Below are 21,492 nucleotides of genomic sequence, written 5' to 3'. Positions count from 1 at the left end.
AGAGAAGCTTTAATTTGAGTCACGAGATTGTGTTGATACAGTGATCCTAAGGTGTTTGTTAAAAGTTTTCAAAGTCTTTATCTTATTAGTAATAATAATGTGAAATTATCGTATAAGTCTTTATCTTTCTTGTCCCTATATAAAAAAAAAAAATTATTCACACTTTCAAATGACATAATTCAAAACTAACGGCCTCAAATTTTAATAAGATTAGGTCAAAAAGTCTTATTTATAAATTAACTATAATTGGGAGGTTTTTTGCTCTATTCTCTCTCTTCTGATTTTCAATCTTCCTCATCTCCAAGATTTTGAACAATTTGATAATCATTTTGTTGTGATATATGTTTGCATGTCAAGAAAGGGGTTCACAATTCAATGTAATGTATTTTAAATTGTTAGAACAACAATTTCAATTCAAAACTAAACAATACGACAAAAATACATAAAGAGAATGCATGTTTGATAACGAAGTTCGGCCAATTATGCCTATGTCTCCGACTGCAGAGCAGCTGCAGTGCCATTGTATTAATCAAATTTATGTTTTATAGGTTACAATTTAATAGAGCAGTTGAATTTGAGCAACCTATCCAAGTATCTAACAAATAATCAATAAAAAGATGGTGTTATAGTGCCTCTATTCTGATCTTTGAATGGAGAGATGTTCCTTAAAACTATGTTTGAGAGTTTGGAGAGGATGGAAAGACTTCCTAAAACGAATTTTTAAAAATATATAGGAAAATATTTAGTATTTTTTGAAAAAATGATTTTGTATAAAATGATAAAAGATTTTATATCATTACTATATTTTTTATTTTATGAATATTATAACAACATAAAAGATATTTTGAAAATTTATGTAAGTCATCTAAAACCCTCAAAAGCCCTAATACAATACAAATTTTGAGTTTTCTATTAGGGGTTTTTGGTGTTATGAATAAAAGCAAACTCTCTAAAATCCTCTCTACCAAAATCATTCAATTCTTTTCACTAATTCTTCTATTTTTTCAAAATCCTCTCCTTCCTTCTCCTCCAAACTCTCAAACATAATCTTACTTAATGTGTCAAAATGCAGGATAATGTGTCTTGATTGATGGTGAAGGATATCTATACAGAAACACGAAAATTTTCGAACATCGATCATTAAGATTTGTAGAAAAAAACTTTGGACTATACTGCCCTACATAAAAACCTTTGAACAAAGCAAGTAACCAGAAGCAAATAAGATTAAGATTGAATGAGATTTTAGGCACTAATGATGGAGTTGCCCAATGATTTCTAAGTGAATAATGTCAAACATAATTGATAGTCATTTGAAACATTTTAACTTTCTACACATGAGTGGAAAAGGTTCACGCTGATATGGTCTAGTTCATTTAGAAACACTAATAGTGTGTTTGGATGAACTATTTTGATGAGGAAATGTAATATTTTGAGGAAATTTAAAATAATTTGTACAAAATTTATTATTTGGATATAAAAATGAAGAATTGTTAAAATGATGAAAGTTTATGGAGTATTGTATCTAAGTTAAATTTATTTATTTTGAAATGACAAAAAAAAACTAAAGAATTTGAAATTCAAGGTGATTGTTATAATGATCAGTTGCTTGAGTTGAGGCTTCATTCACGATTACAAATATGGAAAAGACTATCGAAGGTATTTGTGTCAAGATTCATCATGTCAATCGTTAAGGCCAACCGAATCCAATATTTTGTGATGTAATTGCAACGAAGGAAAACACGATGAAGAGTCTTGAATGCTTGGTCCAAAAGGGTGTGGCTGGAGACAATGGTGATGCCTCATTTCCTAAGGATGTAGTTAAGTATCTAAAGTAAGAATATGCAACCTGATAAGTCCATTTCTAGTGCGACAAGTTCCATTTTCCTTGGTCAAGTCGGTGGAGTGCGACCAGACCTAAGATTCTTGTGCTCCATGACTCAAAATGTACTCCCACATTCTTTGACAACAAAATATAGAAAAACATACCCTTAAAAATATTCAGGCTTACTTAGTTGTATACCAAGATAATCGTGTTACATTTATTTGTTCATAGAGACCAGAAGCACTGAGTGTGGAGCTATCGTCCAGGGAAGAAACAACTTCATCAAATCTCTCCCATGAGAACATCTGAGTATTTGTCGATAACATTTGCATTCGAAATGTTTGCACTCCAATCTAAAATAAAGAGTTTAAATTATTAATATACTTTTGTGGTATTAAAGACATCATTTCTACAATTCAGTAGGATGCTGATGAACCAAGGGGGTCCGTTGTAAGCATATTATTGAACAACACTCTAACAGCTGATCTTAAATCATTAATTTGAGAGAAAATCAGAACAATCTCTAGATTCCGTAGAGTATATACATGAGGCTCGAAAAGTTACTCATGGTATAATAGGATGGTAAATAAGCTAAACACAAGCAGATAGCAAAATAACTTTGAATTGAGTTAAAACCTGTTGGGAGCTCCTTAATGAAGTAACGATTGTGTCAGTTGAAACCAAAGCTCGCTGGACACATATTGATAGCTCTATAAAGTTCCTTTATATGACCATATTTTGGATGCCTAATCAAACCTGCATTGTTTAAGAACAGAATACAAAACTATTCAGTTAATCATCAATAATACCGTTTGAGATACTGTTTCGATAATCGCATCCCAACAAGAGAAAGCATTTATTGCAGTGAGGAGAAATGAATTTTGAAGTTTGTTATATGCAATAATTCATGAAAGATTTTGGTTTGAAACCATGTCAATAATACTTAAACTAACATAGAAACTGAGTGTGATGTGATGAAAACGAAATAGCTTCAGTGTTGTTAATATCGGATCGCGGAAAATATCGGATCACCAAAAATCCGATATGAGAAATATCGGATATCGTAACGGGCAAATATCGGAAACCACAAAAGCGATTAAAATAAAACATGAAACACAAAAAAGCTACTTGACATAAACAACTTTTAAAAAAGTTTACTTAAGATTAAACTCAAAATGACAAGTTCTAACAACCAAGTAGGTCAAACTTCAAAATTCAAAATCAAAATGACTTAAAACGATAGTTCTTCTAAGCATAACTTCTAAGCTTCAAACTTCAAAATAAGGAATAACTAGTAGTTCTTCTAAGCATAACTTCTAAGCTTCAAACTTCAAAATAAGGAATAACTAGTAGTTCTTCTAAGCATAACTTCTAAGCATAACTAGTGATAAAGGTCTAATTATTCCCCAACATAATCATTGTCCTCATTTTCCGATAGTGAGGCATATCCTTCAGCTTCTTCAATTGAATCATCTGAAATAATATCCTCAAATTCTTCTTCTGATTCTACAAAAACAGGATCTTGCTCTTCAACCACATGTTGCTTTCCTTTCCTAGATGCAGCCGACTTCTTTGTTTTAGATGAAGTGCCAATAACATTGGGGTTTGGAGTTGCTTTTCTCTTTTTAGTTGTTTGTCTAGTACATCTTGTAGGCTCTCCAACACCTGATGCTCTCTATAAACAGCTTCCCAATTATCACTTCACCTCTTCAAATACTGTGCACCTCTTCACCTCTTCACAGCCCATTATTAATTATTATGTTAATATCCATACTCTTGACCACGTAATTATTACTCCACCTCTTCAAATATTGTGCACCTCTTCACCTCTTCACAGCCCATTACTAATTATTACTGTCCATCTTTTACTGTCCCACCTCTTCACCTAGCCTACTTTAACCTTCCACCTCTTCACATTCAATATTTAAATTATTTTTTAATATAACTTGTTAAAAAAATAATCAGAAAAAAATAATTTCTGATATGGAATCCAAAACCGGTATACCGGTATAGGGGAAAACGGCCGATATGCGGAGCGTCGCGAAATTGAAACGGAATATCGGATCTCGTATCGGAAAGGCAAATTCCGATATGGAAAACCGGTATATCGGCGATATAACCGATATTTGACAACACTGAATAGCTTACCATCCATTCCAAGCTTCAGTCCACATTTTAGGTTTGGGAAACTGTGTAGTTCAAACATATATGCGTACAATTGGTCAATTTATATTTTGTTTGCCTTGCAGGAAATAGAGTCATTTTCAAAGGAATTGCAAGGGGAGTTATCATAAATCAGTAATTTAGAAGCAAAACCTTTTCCCGATATGCTATATATTGATGTATAATGTACTGAAGCACAAGTGGGTAACAATCACGGCTATGTCGAGCCATGCACCGCTGTGTTGGTAACAATCACGGCTGTGCCAAACGATGCACTTCTGTACGCCGTAACACAAAATGCAAACCATTCACCTACAAATATTAATCCTCTCTAAAAAGAATAGTTTAGTCATCCAACTATACCCATCATGTGTTATACATAAAATAAGTCCTTGAAATAAAACAAAAGCTTCGCCTATAAAGACAGACATACCTAAAATTTGATCATTCTCCTTTTCTTAGTAATATGGACAAACTCCACACTCTAAGCAAATTTAATGCCAGCATGTTTACCAGTCCATACTATGAAAACACTCATTTTATGTGACATTTCCCTTGCTTCTCAAGATCAATGTTCACCAGAGAACTGCATTAATAAACACACATGTTTGCCATTTCTTCATCCAAGTTTTCAGCCACATACTAATCATTTTGTTGTGATATACTTTTGGCAAACTCATGACATCTTTACAGGTCAAGAAGAGAGTTCAAAATTCAATGTATTTTAAATTATTAGAACAACAATTCCAATTCAAAACTAAACAAATACGAAAAAAAATACATAAAGAGAACACACGATATTTGATAACGAAGTTCGGCCAATTGTGCTTACGTCTCCGACTACAGAGCAGCTGCAGTTCCGTTTTATTAATCATATTTATGTTTTACATGTTACAATTTACTACAGCGACTGAAATCAATTAACCTATTCACTTATCAGAAAACAAAAATAAATAAAAAGGTGTTGCAATGTCTCCAACATAACTAGGCAAAGTTGTTGCTATGATCAATTAAACTCTTGAGTCTTTCCTAGATGGCTCTCTTTTGTTCCTTGAAGGTGGCGGGGATGCTCCAATTCTGAATGCCTCTAATATAGGATGAATGTGTCTTGACTGATGTTGAGGATCTCCCAACAGATGTATGGAAATTTTCCGGATATCGGTCATTCAGATTTGTAGGGAAAATCATTGGACAGATCTACCTAACAGAAAAACAAATGGAGATATTGTGTAAAGTTTAATAGAACAAAATAGTAACCAGAAACAAATAAAATTAAGAATGAATGAAATTAAACATATTTATTGATGATATTTATAACAGGAAACAGAAAAGATGTATTTTGGTGGCTCACCTTGATGTAATACTCATTCGATGATTTTGAAGTTTATATATATTGAGGGAATGTGAGAAATCTTACGCCACTCTTTCCCTTTCTTCCTCTGCAAGTTTTCTTTCAAAAATGGACACCATGTGATATGCAGTTTTTTAAGAGAGGAAGGCAAATCCCCCTTTTCTGGCAACGACTTGAGCTTGGGTGAAAAAGAAATGTAAAGTTCATGGAGAGAGGTGAGATGTTGAAGCCACTTTCCATCCAAGCATTCTATATCTTCAAGATTATAGATATATAATGAAACAAGATTAGTGGGTAGAAACGGAACTCGGCTTTCCATCAGCCCCTTCACAAAATCATCACCCAAAATAGTCAGCTTTGAAAGAGAAGTGAGATGTTGCCAAGTTGTATCACACAAAATCCCTCCAACTTTGCTGACCGACAATTCCCGCAAATTGTTAGGCAAATCACCAATGGAAAAGGATTGGAGATTTGGAAGCTCACGAATTTCCATTTGTTGAAGGCTAGTTAGAGTCTTTATTGATTCTGGTAGAGAACTTAACTTCTCGCAGTCCCGCAAACTTAAATAAGTGAGTTTAGGAATTGGCAACCCACTTAGAGAAACTAACTCCAGTTCATTGCAACTCCATATTGTGATGCTTCTAAGAAACACTAGATTTGGTTCCGATGCATCTTCTGCTATTGATATGGATTTTAAATGGTTACAATCGAAAATATATAATCTTTCGAGGACAGGGAGAGAGCCCAAGGTAAATGATGTCATTGAATTACAACTACCAGATATCCTCAATTCCTCCAGTGATGAGTAATTATGAAAAGATTCATGAGAAAAGAATTCCAGATTCTCACAGGAAATGATATAGAGAGATTGTAAGGTTTTGGGAAGACCGTCTTTCGGAAAGGATGTTAGAGATGAAATTGCGTGTAAGGTCAACTTTTGAAGAGAATTGAGACAAATCACCAATTGGCTGAATACGTCACATGGTGGGTTTGTAATAGAATGTCTTGACCCCATCAATAAGGGACAATCCCCTAAGTTAAGGTTGGCAAGTGAAGGAAGATTGTTGGGTGTCATCCCTTCGAGTTCGGGACAATTTTCAAGTGACAAACTTTGAAGCTTAGGAAGGTTTCCAGGTATGTTTTCTTTCAGTTTCGGGCAGCACTTTAGAGACAAACGTATAAGACTAGGAAACTCTATGGATGTACCTCCAATCAACTTCCATTCCTCCCATTCTGACATATCTTCAAAGATTAGAGTTTCTAAAGAGGTAAATGGTTGAAATGAAGAAGAACCACTTCCATAGAAGACAGTACCAACACTCTTTACTGATTGCATGTCACTAATAAAAAGTTCTTTAAGACTACCTAGTTGCCCTAGGGATGGCAGCCTTGAACATTTTTTACACCCTGAGATCCTCAAACACACCATGTTGCTAAATAAAGGATCATTCATCCAGTTTGGTAATTTGTCTCCACCATATCCGGAGATGGTCAAATTCTTCAAATTTGTCGACGGACGCAATCGTTCCAATACAACACTATGTATTTGTGAGTTTGAAGGAGCACTGTAAGACCATCCTAGTTCCAACTTGTCGATTTCTTTTTTCATCTCCAAGTTTGCTTGGGAAGCATCGGATGGTTCAATTACATTTTCAAGTTGTGAGATGGAAAGGCTTCCCCGAAGATGGGGATATTTTCCAAGATCTTCAATCTTCAACCCAACATCCTCGACACTGCTCACAATAAAGTCCGACAATGTTTGTAGACTTTCTAATTTGGATATTTGAGCCGGCATTTTCTTCAGCTTAGTGCCAGTGATGTCAAGGTGGCGTAGTTTCAACAATTTTCCCATGTCTTTTGGTAATTCAGTGAGTTTCTCGCATCTTGACAATAGCATCGTCTGCAAATTGTAAAGCTTGCAAGTTTCTGAAGGAAGCCTTATAATCGAAGTATCAGAGAGATTCAAGTATCGCAAGTAAACCAAATTTCCAATAGAGTTGGGTAACTTTGTGATATTTCTATAGTTTGAAAGAGACAACACGTGTAATTGTCATTGTCGACAACAAGTCAGAAAATAACTTCGACGAAACAGAATTATCATAACCCCATTTATATTGCAACGGAATGGGTAGAAAAGTTCGTAAACCTTTTAATCCATACAATTTTTCAAATTTATCGTCTGAGTTATATTCAAATCTGTCGTATGTCAAGTATCGCACCTTTATATCTGGCTTATGTTTGTCCAACCTAGTGCAATATGGAGATGAAACTGCCATAGCTAAATCATTGATGAGATCGTGCATTTCAAAGCAAACTTCCTCATCACCAATGAACTCTTTTGACTCATCATCAATGGATCGTTGAAGTATTAGAGACCTCGACACTAGTTCATCAAAGTTTTCTTCAGCTACTTTTTCCAAACTTTTCTCACTATTCAGCGCTGGTATTATTAAGCATTCTGCAATCCACAACTGAATCACCATCTTTTTTCCTAAGATTAGGTTCTTTGGAAATATTGAACAATAAGCAAAGCATCCCTTTAAAGAAGTTGGAAGATAATGATAGCTCAATAGTAGAGCATCATTTGTGTGCTTCCAAATACTATTGTCTAACACACTCTTCCAATGATCTTCTGACAATTTCTTGCAAAGAACACCCCCCAATGTTAGTGCAGCTAATGGTAAACCGCCACACTTTTCGACTATTTTTCTACCAATTTTTTCTAGTTTGGGATATTCAGGATGTTCTTGGTAGTTTCTCTCTACAAATGCATGTCTAGATAGTAAAGACCATGAATCTTCAATTTCCAAAGATCTTAAATGGTGGACACAATTTTTATGCTCGGGTAGTATGACTCGTTCATCTCGAGTTGTGATGATGATCATACTTCCTATTTGTCCAACATTAAAGATATCACTTAGACTATTCCGACCAACATAGTTCTCATCTGCATGCCATATATCATCTAATACTAGTAAAAACTTTTTGTTACTTAAAGTTTGTTGCAATTGGTCTTGAAGTTTAGAAAAGTTAGTCTCTGTAATTGTTCCTGAAGTGACAGATTCAAGAATGGTTTTAGTGACAATGACAGCATCAAAATCTTTTGGAATATGTGACCACCCTCTCACCTTAAATTTGTCCTCCACTTCACGGTCATTGTAAAGGAGTCTAGCTAGTGTTGTTTTTCCTAACCCTCCCATACCCCAAATGGAAATCACTCCTATTTTATTTCCACTATCACAACCATCCTCTGACAGCAAAAACTCTTTGAGTTTCTTTCTATCATCATCTCTGCCATAAATAGCAGATTCATCTCCTAAAAAAGGACTTGTAGGAGTTATATTCCTAACACAGCTGGAAACACCTTCTTTCAATCCGAGATTTTGGTTTCTCAAATGTTCTAACCTTCCAAATAGTTTTTGCAGTTTAGAATTGATCTTTTTATTAAACCTTTTAAAACAAAATGCAATGCAATGCAAGTTGCAACGTATAGAAGTAAAAGCTACAGACTGTCAACCAAAATAAAATAATAATTACTTCAATAATGCACTGTCATGGAAATATAATAATAGACGGAGGGAGTAATATAACAAATGAAACGAGACTCACATGGGCTGTTTAGTTTAGATAACTACGTATAAAAATAAGTAAATTTGTTTTATATAAATCATATATGAATTTTAAATTTTATTATTTTAATGTAAAAAAAATTAATATTTGAAATAATATATTTTTGTATTTATTGGAATTTGAACCTGTGACCTCAAATAGATACTCAATACAAGATCTTGTCTTTTGAGAAGTGGTGGTAAATTATAGGAAATATACTCAGCTAACTAAATATATTTATTTGGAGCGATTCTTGTGTTGTTAAAAATTTTAATTCAAAATAAATTTTAAATCCATGTCTTTCAAAATACTTCTTATAATAAAAATAAAATGTTGATTAGTGAGTTAAATTTTGAGTATGCTATTGATATATAAGAAAATGATATATGTATTATAATGCATTTTTTTCATCTAAAATTGTTTGAAAAACATAAATAAATTGAAATATGTTGAGAAACAGATTGTTATGATTCTCAACATAAAAAATAAAATATAAGTGTCCATTTTATCAACTTAATTTAGTAGGAAATACTTTAGGAAGAATGTAACAAACACAAAATAACACGGATACAAAGCATCACTGTTTAGTATCAAAACAAATAAGATCTCAGATATACAGTAAAATAAAGCAACCGATAAACTACTTTAGGACTTATGTACGCTCGGGATGCATATCTCGGATAATCTGCCAACCGATAAACTTAAGCATATCGCCGTTACTAGGCCTCACGCTTAGGGGGTTTATGTACTTCTCAAGTAAAAAGTCAGAATTTTTTTTTTTTCAATACGCAATTTATAAGATATCGCACTAGGGGTGCAACCCTTACAAAGTCAGAATTTGACCACCAACAAAAGCACTTATTTTCAACAAAATCACTTCTCAAAAAAGAACTTTCAAAGGAATGGCTTAATTCACAAAAATTCAAAGTAAAAGTGGTGAATTCAAAGGTAAATTCAAAAGGAAATACAAAGCAAAATTCAAGTTTAGTTCAAGTGACCATTAGTCTTACATTGAGACTTGGTATTTATGCTAAACCTCATCATGTCTTCCCTCTAACTTCCTTCAACTACCTATTTATTCTCAAACTCATGCATTTACACATTTACCCTTAGCTAACTTCAACTTCCTTAAAGTTTTCAAACTAACACAAAATCAAACCAATTTTCTACTATACCTCCACCATTGATAACTTTTCATCCAACGGCTACGGTTAATGATCCGCAACTAAGCCTCTAATTGCTTTTCGACCATTGATAAACTTCTAACTTGGATTACAATCTAAAGGTTCACAACCACCCACAAAAACTATAAAAATCCTCCATTTCCATAATTTTGGGGACCTAAGCATTTTAACCATTTTCACCATGTTCGTACTTTCATTTTTCTCCACTCTCTCAATTTTCCATTACTACATCCCTAACCATCACAAAAGTTCATCACCATCACCATCTAGAATTTCAAAAATGGAAATTCTAGATTGGGGAAACTAAACCTCCATCCAAAATTCAACAAAATACAACAATTCCACAAGTATTCATCATTCAAGAATAAACAAAATTCAAGTGTTATCATCTCAATGTTATTCATATTCAAGTGCAAATGTTATATTCTACATCTAACAATTATTCAATCATCATCATCATCCAAGATTTCATCAAGTTTCATGACTTAAAGGTTTACCACATTCATCAACATATTCATCATTTTACTTCAAGGTTCTAATCTACATTCATCATCAAAGTTTCAACAAGTAATATTCAAGATTATTCATCTATATTCAATTATTGTCATCATTGGAAATTAATTGGAGTGAAAAAATCTTACTTTGAAGTTTTCCGCGTTTCTCGTTGGTGAATTTATCGACAATTTTCAATACTAACCGGAGCAAATCCCCGCTCCGTCGGTAAGCCTTGAACTCTCTTCATCTCATGCCACTGGTCATGTTCTTGCTTGTATGAAATGTTCTTGTTGAATGTATATGGTGTTTACTTTGATTATGCCGCTGTTTTGGAATTGATTTGATCATAAAAGTAGCTTAATTATTCGTGAAAATTTACATTAAAGTAGCATGAAAATTAACATAGTGTAGGCTCCTCTCAATCTAACCACCAATTTGCATTTAGTGTCATAATAGATTGCATGTAGTATAGCAACAAGTTTGGTTTAGGCAATATGCAACAATTAGTCAAAATAATCACTTTTACACTAATAAGCACTTATATACATTCACCAAAAAACCATATTTCAAGAAACTTGATTGACATTAGCTTTTGTTAATATAGTTCTAATTGCATATTTAGAATGGCATTAGCAGTGGTTCTAATACATAACATGAAATAGATTTTTTTTCATAATCACTTTTTCTCATGAAACTCATTTTTTTGACATAAACATAGAATAAGCTTTTTATTCCAATTGCAATTTCACAAGATCAAATTCAATACATAAAAACCATATACAATTAGCATTAATTTTAGCATAAGCATTTGAATTAATCTTTCAAAAATCACTTCTTTTTCACTAAAAAACCTTTCATGAACATGAGCAAAATTTCACCAAATTCAAAAAACCAAGAAAATGACAAAATCAACAAAAACTAATCATATATTCTTGATCCCCATGAAATTATAAGTGAGATAGACTTTTATTTCACCAAATTTGATTGAGTTTTGATCAATTTCTCATTACCTTCAACAAGCTTTTTTCATGTCTTTAATGGAAGCTTGAGAGAGAGAGAGGTAGAAGATGAACAGATAACCAGTGGCCGGCCCGCATGGTGTTTTCAGGAGAAAATGATGGAGGAGGAAGAGATGGCCGAACCGGTATGGTCCGGTTCAAACCGGTCGGTCCGATTAATTTTGTTTAACTGTTTTTATGTTCTTTTATTCTATTTTCAGCCCATTAACATGACTGTCTCCCCCTCACTTTTTTACTATTTTCTGCAGCAATTAGTAACATAATTTAGGCCAAATTGCAATTGTTCCACCAGCCCCTTATCAACTAGATGTCAATAATATTTTTAGCTATCTTAGTTTTTAAAAATCAGATCCGACATCAAATTGGTAAGGAGGATATTTAGTTACTTTCTGGTTTATTGGTTGAACTACTGTTCACTGGTCGAACCGTATGATTAAATCAGAATAAATTGGATAACTCGGTTGAATAGAAATAAGGGTTAAAAATGAATTTTAATTAAAATAATAAGGGTTAAAAATGAATTTTAATTAAAATAATAAGGATAAAAAAGGAAGAAAAAATAATAAGCTATAAGACATAAGCTAAAACGCTATTTGAAATAACGTCTGGAAAATAAGCTATAAGCTAGTAAAATAAGCTATAAGCTCGTGATGAAAAGACCGTTACCAAACGGGTCTAAATTATCATATGAGCTTATAAGACATAAGACATAAGCTATAAGCTCGAAAACATGTCTTACCAAACAGAGCCTTAAACCATCGGTTCAGGAAAACCGCCGATATTTCCAATTTTAGCAGTTTATACCAGTTTTGACGGATTCACCGGTTCAATGACTTGTCCAATCCAGCAACTGAACCAGACCGATTACCTGGCCGATTCCCAATTCGACCGGTTCACACTATTATCATAAAATTTATGTCATTACGGTATTTCCAAACTTTATAAAGAGTTTCAGCAGCAACCAATTTCAGAATATATACTCTCCATCCCTTCCCTTTGGTGGAGATAATCAACGAATCTAGGTCTTCCTTTCATTTCTGTGGAACTCTGTAAATTTGAATCCACCAAAGGACCTTAGGCCAAATAATCCTTAATACAACACAACCAAAATACAGGTGGTTTGTTTTTCTCATTAGAACAAAAACAACAGCATTTATCAATAACCATACCAAATTTTTTCAGACGGTGCTTAGTAGCCAATCTCTCATGGCACGCAAGTCATTGAGTAATCTATTTCTTGATGAATTTGTGAAAGTGTCAATTGGTCATTTCTACGAGATACTTCATCTAGTCTTTGTTGTAAATTAGAATCCACAAATGTCCAAACATTGTGAGCTATTAGATGTATTGTCATCAAAAGTTTCCATCAGCTAAAATCGAATTCTGCATTTATTTTTGCACAGGACCAGACAAAAATGTAATTACTTGTCGAATATTTCTCAGAAAAATAGTCACAATATTTTTTTACACAACAAAAAACTCTTTTGTTTCTCACACACTCAAAGTATTTTTTACACTCACATTAGAAAAACCTAACATTGCTCTAACAATAATTTGACATCAAGGGACATATATTAAACTGAAACAAGAAATACACAAGCAGAGAGAAAGCAAGAGCAAATGAAATTTCTCACTAGTATTTGATTTTACAAACCTAATAATATACAAAGCATAGCTTGGATGCCTTTATATAGGCTTTGATTTACAAACTTAATGAAGCTGCATGCAACCAAACTGTTGAACCATGCAAATATTTTCTTCCCTAACATATAGCCTAACAACTTCTATAGTAACGCCATGGTCATTAGTCTCTGCAACTCTCATTCCACAATGGTCGTCCATTTCATAAAGCATGAATGAACTATCAAAACTGAAGTTACAGGGAACACCTACCAATGTATAATTCCTACATGAAAGCCATTGTTCCTTTTTGAGATCATCATTACGGCCGACATAGGTGTGACTACATGATAATACAACAAATTCCCAAGCAGCAAGCAAATATTGTCTGAGAGCATCTCCCAAAGTCCACAATCGCAAATAGGGGATCATGATCTAAAGAAAGTACAAAATTCACAAAGAAAGTACACATATCACTTCATAATATAAGGCCTAAATGCTGGCATGTTCTCAAAATATCAAACATCATGACAATGCAAACACAATCCTAATGCAATCTCTGTATGCAAATATGATTCCGGAACAAATAATACCCTCCTCGAGGTTTGTGGATCACCATTACAATTAATCTTCAAAGTGAAGACTAAGTGGACATTCACAACTCCATTTCTCATTAGGGATTGTGGCATTAACAATTTATGGACATTAACACTTCACATGAGTTAAATAAATATTGCATTTCAACCGTAGTTGTACGTAACGTGAACTTCCATCCACATCTACTATTTCTAACTATCCTTGATTGTCACATATGATTAATTTCAAGAACCCTATCAATGGAATAGCTCCTGCTACATGAATCTAACTGTAGCATGTTTACCAGTCCATACTATGAAAACATTCCTTTCATTATCATGCTGGTACTTGTCCCTTAGAACAACAATTCCAATTCAAAAGAAAATAAATACAGAAAAAAATACATAAAGAGAACACACGATATTTGATAACGAAGTTCGGCCAATTGTGCCTACGTCTCCGACTACAGAGTAGCTGTAGTTCCGTTGTATTAATCAATTTTATATGTTTTACATGTTACAATTTAACAAACAAGCTGAACTTGAGAAACCTATTCCCTTGTCAGTAAAGAAAAATCAATAAAAAGATGGTGTTGTAGTGTCTCCAACAAAACTAGTTAAAGTTGTTGTTGTGCTCAACTAAACTCTCGAGTCTTTCCAAGATACTAGCTCTCTTCTATTCCTTGACTGATGTGGATGATCTCTCTACAAAGGCATGGAAATTTTCTGACATCATTCATATTTGTAGGGTAAACCATTGGAAGAATCTACATTCAGTTGAGCAAACACAAAGCTAATTAACATTAAAAAATGGAAATATTGTGTCAAGCTTTATGGTGTTCATTTATAATTGAACAAAGTGGTAACCAGAAGCAAATAATATTAAGAATGGATGAGTTATTAGGCACTAATGATGAAGTTGGCCAAAGTTTTCTAAGTGACTAAAATAGTTTCCTAAGTGACATTAAGTTGGTATTTGTAAAGTTGGAGATATAATTGAAATTAACTGAATAATGTAAAAAACACATTTGAAATATCCAAACAGAGGTACAAGCATAATTGATACTCGTTCAGTTTTGATCTACTTACACGCAGTGCATGATGTAAGTTAACCAATTCGAAACAAAAATAAAAGAGAAGAGCTAACCATTCTCAAGATTTATGTGCCAAAATCATCATCTCTTTAGCAAACTCCTTCCTACTACAAGAGATGCCAAAATCCAACATATTTTTATCAAACGCCTTTCCAAAATCTGAAAAAAAAAACAGAAGATAAATTTGCAATAAGTAATAGTAACATATAATATATAAACTTAAAGTAGAGACAACTCATGAAAAAATGAGGAAGGGATAAAAAGTCATAATTATTGTTGTATTGGAAAAAATTCATAAAAATTACTAGGCACTTCCCGACCCTCATGTATTACTTGCACTAGTGGCAATAGTCTTCATTTTGGCTTTAACAACACATGGAACTTGTGTAAACAAATATACATCAAATGGAAATTGATATCTTCTTAAAAAAATAGTCACAGCCATGTTGTAGCCTTGGAGAGTGAAACATTTGGTTAAATGCCTCAGAGGAGATACAAACACTTTCTTGCAATATTGTTTGTTTGTGACATCCATACTATTCCAAGCTCATAAAACCTTTCTTTCCTGGACAAAGAATATCCCCTCATTAAGCAAGAAACTACTTGTAATGGGTAGACAACATAAATATAAATGAAGTAATGCATAACAGATTGAGAAAACACATACAATTGTTGTCTCTTGTTTTGTTGTTTCTTCTCTTTGAATCTCCTTCATCTTTGAATCAACCTTGTGAACAAAAATATATTATTAAACATAACAATCAATCCCATAACGAATCTAAGGGGAAAAGTATACATCGAAAAACACGACGGACGGAATTTTAACATAATAGTTATGGAGGCAAACAAAAATAAAATGTCAGAGTAACCAGATAACCAAATTATATTATAGACTCTCTATATTCAATACACAAAATCAGTCTACAGAAACACATCTAACTGAATGTTGCTTAATGGATTTAAATTCAATGCAACATAAATGATGGCGCCGAGACAATACATGTTATTAGACTGCAACTCTATTCTAGTTTTTTTCCCTGATATACTAGTTATTACTACTTAATATCATGTGTATAACTTGGGGAATTAAGCAAGCAATAGTCACATAAAACATACTCAATGTTCATTTGTTCACATAAAAGTATAAACACTTGACCTCAGGAATTGATTCTATTAAAAAATAAAGTAAAAGTTAATTAGAACTCACAATTTTAGACTTGTTGAGCAACCCATTTATGATATCCTCTTTCAGAATGTGACTTGTATCTTGTTGGAATTGTCAATCCTTTTCAGCATTTAATTTCAATTTGAACCCCAAATGAAACCAAAACCTAGATTAGGAAGAAAATGTTATATCCATAAACACCTGAAATTAAACATATTTATTGATGATATTTATAACAGGAAACACGAAAGATGTATTTTGGTTACTCACCTTGATGTAACAACTCATTCGATGATTTTCCAGTTTATAAATATTTTGGGAATGTGACAAATCTTAAGCCACTCTTTCCCTTTCTTCCTCCGCAAATTTTCTTTCAACAACGGACAAAAATTGATATATAGTTCTTTAAGAGAGGAAGGCAATTCCCCCTTTTCTGGCAATGACTTGAGATTGGGTGAGTTACAAATCTCAAGTTTATGGAGAGTGGAGAGATGTTGAAGCCACTTCCCATCCAAGCATTCTATATCTTCAAGACGAAAGATCCCTAAGGAAACAAGATTAGTGGGTAGAAACGGAACTTTCCTTTTCATCAGCCCCTTCACAATATCATCTCCCTCAATATCCAGCTTTGAAAGAGAAGTGAGATGTTCCCAAGTTGAATTCCACAAAATCCCTCCAACTTTGCCGACCGACAGTCCCCGCAAATTGATAGGTATATCATCTATGGGAAAAGATTGCAGATTTGGAAGGCCAGTAATTGTCATTTCTTGAAGGCTAGTTAGATTCTTTATAGATTCAGATAGAGAACTTAACTTCTCACACCAATCCACTCTTAAATCAGTGAGGTTAGGAATGGGCAATCCAGTTAAGGAAACCGACTCTAGTTCATTACAACTCTCTATTATGATGGTTCTAAGAAACACTAGATTTTGTTCCGATGCATCTTCTGCTATGGATATGGATTTTAAATGTTCACATCCGTAAATATATAGACTTTTGAGGACAGGGAGAGAGCCCAAGATAAATGATGTCATTGAATTACAACTACTGGATATATTCAAATACTCGAGTAATGAGTAATTGTGAAAAGATTTATGTGAAAAGAACTCCAGATTCTCACAATAATCAATATAGAGAGATCGTAAGGTTTTGGGAAGACCGTCTATCGGAAAGGATGTTAGAGATGGAATTCTGTATAAGGTCAACTTTTGAAGAGAATTGAGACAATTCACCAATTGGCTTACGTCTGATGGTGGGTTTGTAATAGAATGTGTTGACCCCGTCAATAAGGGACAATCCTCTAACCTAAGGACGGCAAGAGATGGAAGATTGTTGGGTGTCATCCCTATAAGTTCGGGACAATTTTCAAGTGACAAACTTTCAAGCTTAGGAAGGTTGCCGGGTATGTTTTCTTTCAGTTTTGGACATCGACTTAGAGACAAACGTATAAGACTAGGAAACTCTATAGATGTACCTCCAATCAATTTCCATTCCTCCCACTCTGCCATATCTTCAAAACTTAGAGTCTCTAAAGAGATAAATGGTTGAAATGAAGAATAACCACTTCCATAGAACATGGTATCGACACTCTTTACTGATTGCATCCCTACAAATGAGAGTTCTTTAAGATTACTTAGTTTCCCCAGGGATGGCAGTACTGAAATTTTATTACACCATGTGATCTTCAAACACACCATGTTTACAAATAAAGGATCTCCCACCCAATTTGATAATTTGTCTCCACCATATCCAGAGATGGTCAAACTCTTCAAATTTTTTGACGGACGCAGCCGTTCGAGTACTTGTATTTGTGAGTTTGAAGGAGCAGTGTAAGACCATCCTAGTTCCAACTCATCAATTTCTTTTTTCATCTCCAAGTTTGCTTCAAAAGCATGGGATGAGTCAATTACATTTTCAAGTTGTGAGATGGAAAGGCTTCCTCGTAGATAGGGATATTTTCCAAGATCTCCAATCTTCAATCCAAAGTCCTTAACGCTACTCACAATAAAGTCAGACAATGTATGTAGATTTTTTAATTTGGACATTTGTGCCGGCATTCTCTTCAATTTAGTGCCGCTGATGTCAAGGTGGCGTAGTTTCACCAATTTCCCCATGTCCTTTGGCAATTCAGTGAGTTCCTTGCATCTTGACAACAACAACGTCTGCAAATTGTAAAGCTTGCATGTTTCTGAAGGCAATCTTTTAATTCGAGTGCTAGAGAGATTCAAGTATCGCAGATAGATCAATTTTCCAATAGAGATGGGCAATTCAGTGAAATTTTCAAAGTGAGAAAGTGACAACACGTGTAATTGAGTCATGTTCGACAACAAGTCAGAAAATAATTTCGACAACACGGAATTAGAATACTCCCATGAAACTTGCAATGGCATAGGTAGAAAAGTTCGTAGACCTTTTAACCCATGCAATAGATCAAATTTATCGGATGAGTTATATTCTAATCTATCATATGACAAGTGACGCACCCTTTCATCTACTCTTTCATCTGGCTTATGTTTGTCCAACCTAGAGCAAAATGGAGATGAAACTGTCATAGCCAAATCATTGATGAGGTCGTGCATTTCAAAGCATGCTGTTTCATCACCAGTGAACTCTTTTGACTTATCATCAATGGACCGTTGAAGTATAAGAGACCTCGAAACTAGTTCATCAAAGTATTCTTCAGCTACTTTTTCCCAACTTTTCTCACTATTCTGCTGAGGTATTAAGTCTTCTGCAATCCACAACTGAACCACCATCCTTTTCACTAAGATTGAATTCTTTGGAAAAATTGAACAATAAGCAAAGCATCCTTTTAAAGAAGTTGGAAGATAACGATAGCTCAATAGGAGAGCTGGCTGCACCGCATCATTTGTCTGTTCCCAGATACTATTGTTTAACACATCACTCCAACGATCGGGTGACATGAACCGGAGAATACCCCCAAGTGCTATTGCAGCTAATGGTAAACCGCCACATTTTTTTGCAATTTCTCTACCAATTTCTTCTAGATCAGGGTATTGTTGGTAGTTTCTTTCTACAAATGCATGTCTGGCTAATAAAGACCAGGAATCTTCAGTTTCCAAAGAGCTTAAACGGTGGACATAGAGAGATTTTAAAGTGGGTAGTGCAACTCTTTCATCTCGACCTGTGATGATGACCTTACTTCCTATTTGCCCAACATTAAAGATATCACTTAGACTATTCCAATCAACATAGTTTTCATGCGACATATCATCCAATACTAACAAGAACATTTTGCCACTTAAAGTTTGCTGCAATTTTTCTTGGAGTTTAACAAAGTTAGTCTCAGCAATTGTTTCTGCAGTGACAGATTCAAGAATGGTTTTAGTGACAGTGACAACATCCATAACTTTTGGAATATGTGACCATCCTCTCACCTTAAATGTATCCTTCACTACTGTGTCATTGTAAAGGAGTTTAGCTAATGTTGATTTTCCTAACCCTCCCATACCCACAATGGAAATCACTCCTATTTTATTTTCACTATCACAACCATCCTCTGACAGCAAAAGCTCTTTAAGTTTATTTTTGTCATCATCTCTGCCATAAATAGCAGATTCATCTCCCAAAACCGAACTTGTAGGAGTTACATTCCAAACACAGTTGGAATCACCTCTCAATCCAAGATTTTGGTCTCTCAATTGTTCTAGTTTTTTAAATAACTTTGTCAGTTTAGAATTGATCTTTTTATTGAACCTTTTAAAAGGAGAAGAAAGTTTTTTAAGAACCTGGCCAGCTTCCACTTGGTGCCTTAAAGCCTCGGTGTTGATTTCGTCAAACAAATCGTCAACTTGAAAGACAGCATCTTGCAGCCTGTTCAGCCACTCCTTGACTGCAGGATTAGTGATCTGTTTGTCCTCAGCATCATAAAGTACAGATTGAAGACTCAGCAGTGTTATCTTCAGCTTTTCCAACAACTCATCGTCACGCTCAGTCCTCCGTAATAAAGCAACAAATTCACGAGAAACAATCTTTTTCACCAACATCTCCATCGCAGCTGCAAGAAGTGCTCCTCCAACAATAGCCGCCATGACTTAGTTCAGCAAAGTAAGATAGTAAGATTGGATTCAGAAAATGCAACGTAGAAGAAGGAAATGCAGGTTCACAAGAGTTATTATAGAAAGTTATTTCAACTACTTTTTGGATGGTGAATTGATTGTGTCCACTACTTTTTTATTACTGCCTAATGATTGATACTCAATAATAGTAAGACTACAAGAATTACTAAGTTATTGCAACTTATAGAAGAAAATGCAACTTATTAAGTTGTTGCAGCGTATAGAAGAAAAAGCTACAACCTAGAGTCAACAATAATAATTACATGGAAACTTCCTCTTCTTTTCTTGCTTCTCAATAGTCAATAGTCAAAAAGAAAAAGATTGTGTTCACATTTTTGAGGGACACACATAATTGACAATTTTATAGTTTTTTCGCAATCACATTTGTTTACACTTTTTAATTCTGTCAAAGAAAACATTAAAGTTAGCTTGTAATCATTTCGATTATAAAAAGACTAGTGATACTTCAGTATTCAAAATAAAAGAACTACACCGATTATTTTGAAATATTAGAGACAATAAACAATTGAAATAAATTTCATATAACATAAAACAAATGAAAACATTAAAAAGACACATATATTTATTTTTATAAAATACAACATCATAATAAAATTTAAAGAGTGATTATAACACCAAATCAATTCTTAATAACGAAGTCAAAGTTCGGATGGAAAACTATTATTTTAGTAAAATTCATTTAATTTATTAAATATCTAAATCTTAATTATGCGAAATATTATAGTAATATTTAAAAGACTAAATTATGTTTTGGTAAACAACCAATATGATAAGTCCATGTAACAAAAAAAAAACTAGTTGTGCGACCAGACCTAAGATTCCTGTGCTCCATGACTCAAAATGTACTACCACATTCTTTGACAACAAAATATAGAAAAATATACCTTTAAAAATATTCAGGCTTACTAAGTTGTATACCAAGATAATCACTTGCATATCGTGTTACATTTATTTGTTCATAGAGACCAGAAGCACTGAGTGTGGAGCTATCGTCCAGGGAAGAAACAACTTCATCAAAACTCTCCCACGAGAACATCTGAGTATTTGTCGATAACATTTGCATTCGAAATGTTTGCACTCCAATCTAAAATAAAGAGTATAAATTATTAATATACTTTTGCAGTATTAAAGACAACATTTCTACAATTCAGTAGGATGCTGATGAACCAAGGGGGTGCGTTGTAAGCATATTATTGAACAACACTCTAACAGCTGATCTTAAATCATTAATTTGAGAGAAAATCTGAACAATATCTAGATTCCGTAGAGTATACATGAGGCTCGAAAAGTTACAC

At 33.8% G+C, this 21,492-nt stretch overlaps 2 protein-coding genes and 1 pseudogene across 8 annotated transcripts in view; all 3 read right to left on the bottom strand.

Moving 5' to 3' along the window:
• LOC131593236 (putative disease resistance RPP13-like protein 1) overlaps positions 1-11,900 on the bottom strand; it is a 76,022-nt gene extending 64,122 nt beyond the window's left edge. Inside the window, exons 1-2 of the mRNA XM_058865552.1 lie at positions 11,635-11,900; positions 10,771-10,948 (exon numbers count right to left, since the gene is read on the bottom strand). The gene's annotated coding sequence lies outside the window, so the exon portion shown is untranslated. The remainder of the gene's footprint in view (positions 1-10,770; positions 10,949-11,634) is intronic.
• Positions 1,570-15,377, bottom strand: LOC131659687 (putative disease resistance RPP13-like protein 1; annotated as a pseudogene).
• LOC131593237 (putative disease resistance RPP13-like protein 1) lies at positions 13,265-20,518 on the bottom strand. Of its 7 annotated transcripts, none has more exons than XM_058865561.1 (6): positions 16,368-20,518; positions 16,140-16,263; positions 15,600-15,659; positions 15,238-15,497; positions 14,986-15,091; positions 13,265-13,698 (listed from the first exon to the last, which is right to left on the bottom strand). In XM_058865561.1, the coding sequence occupies exon 1, from the start codon at positions 20,147-20,149 to the stop codon at positions 16,382-16,384; it is 3,768 nt and encodes a 1,255-aa protein (XP_058721544.1). In that variant the 5' UTR covers positions 20,150-20,518; the 3' UTR covers positions 13,265-13,698; positions 14,986-15,091; positions 15,238-15,497; positions 15,600-15,659; positions 16,140-16,263; positions 16,368-16,381. The 7 variants fall into 7 exon arrangements, with proteins under 7 accessions (XP_058721544.1, XP_058721545.1, XP_058721543.1 ...); XM_058865562.1 differs by having other exon boundaries at positions 15,266-15,497; XM_058865558.1 differs by lacking the exon at positions 13,265-13,698 and adding an exon at positions 14,245-14,605.
• Positions 20,519-21,492: the final 974 nt, after the last annotated feature.

This window comes from Vicia villosa, linkage group LG3 (genome assembly GCF_029867415.1).
Source record: "Vicia villosa cultivar HV-30 ecotype Madison, WI linkage group LG3, Vvil1.0, whole genome shotgun sequence".
In the NCBI taxonomy this organism is placed as follows: domain Eukaryota; kingdom Viridiplantae; phylum Streptophyta; class Magnoliopsida; order Fabales; family Fabaceae; genus Vicia; species Vicia villosa.
Note: the sequence above shows the minus strand (reverse complement) of the source record. Positions and strands in the feature narration are given on the sequence as shown.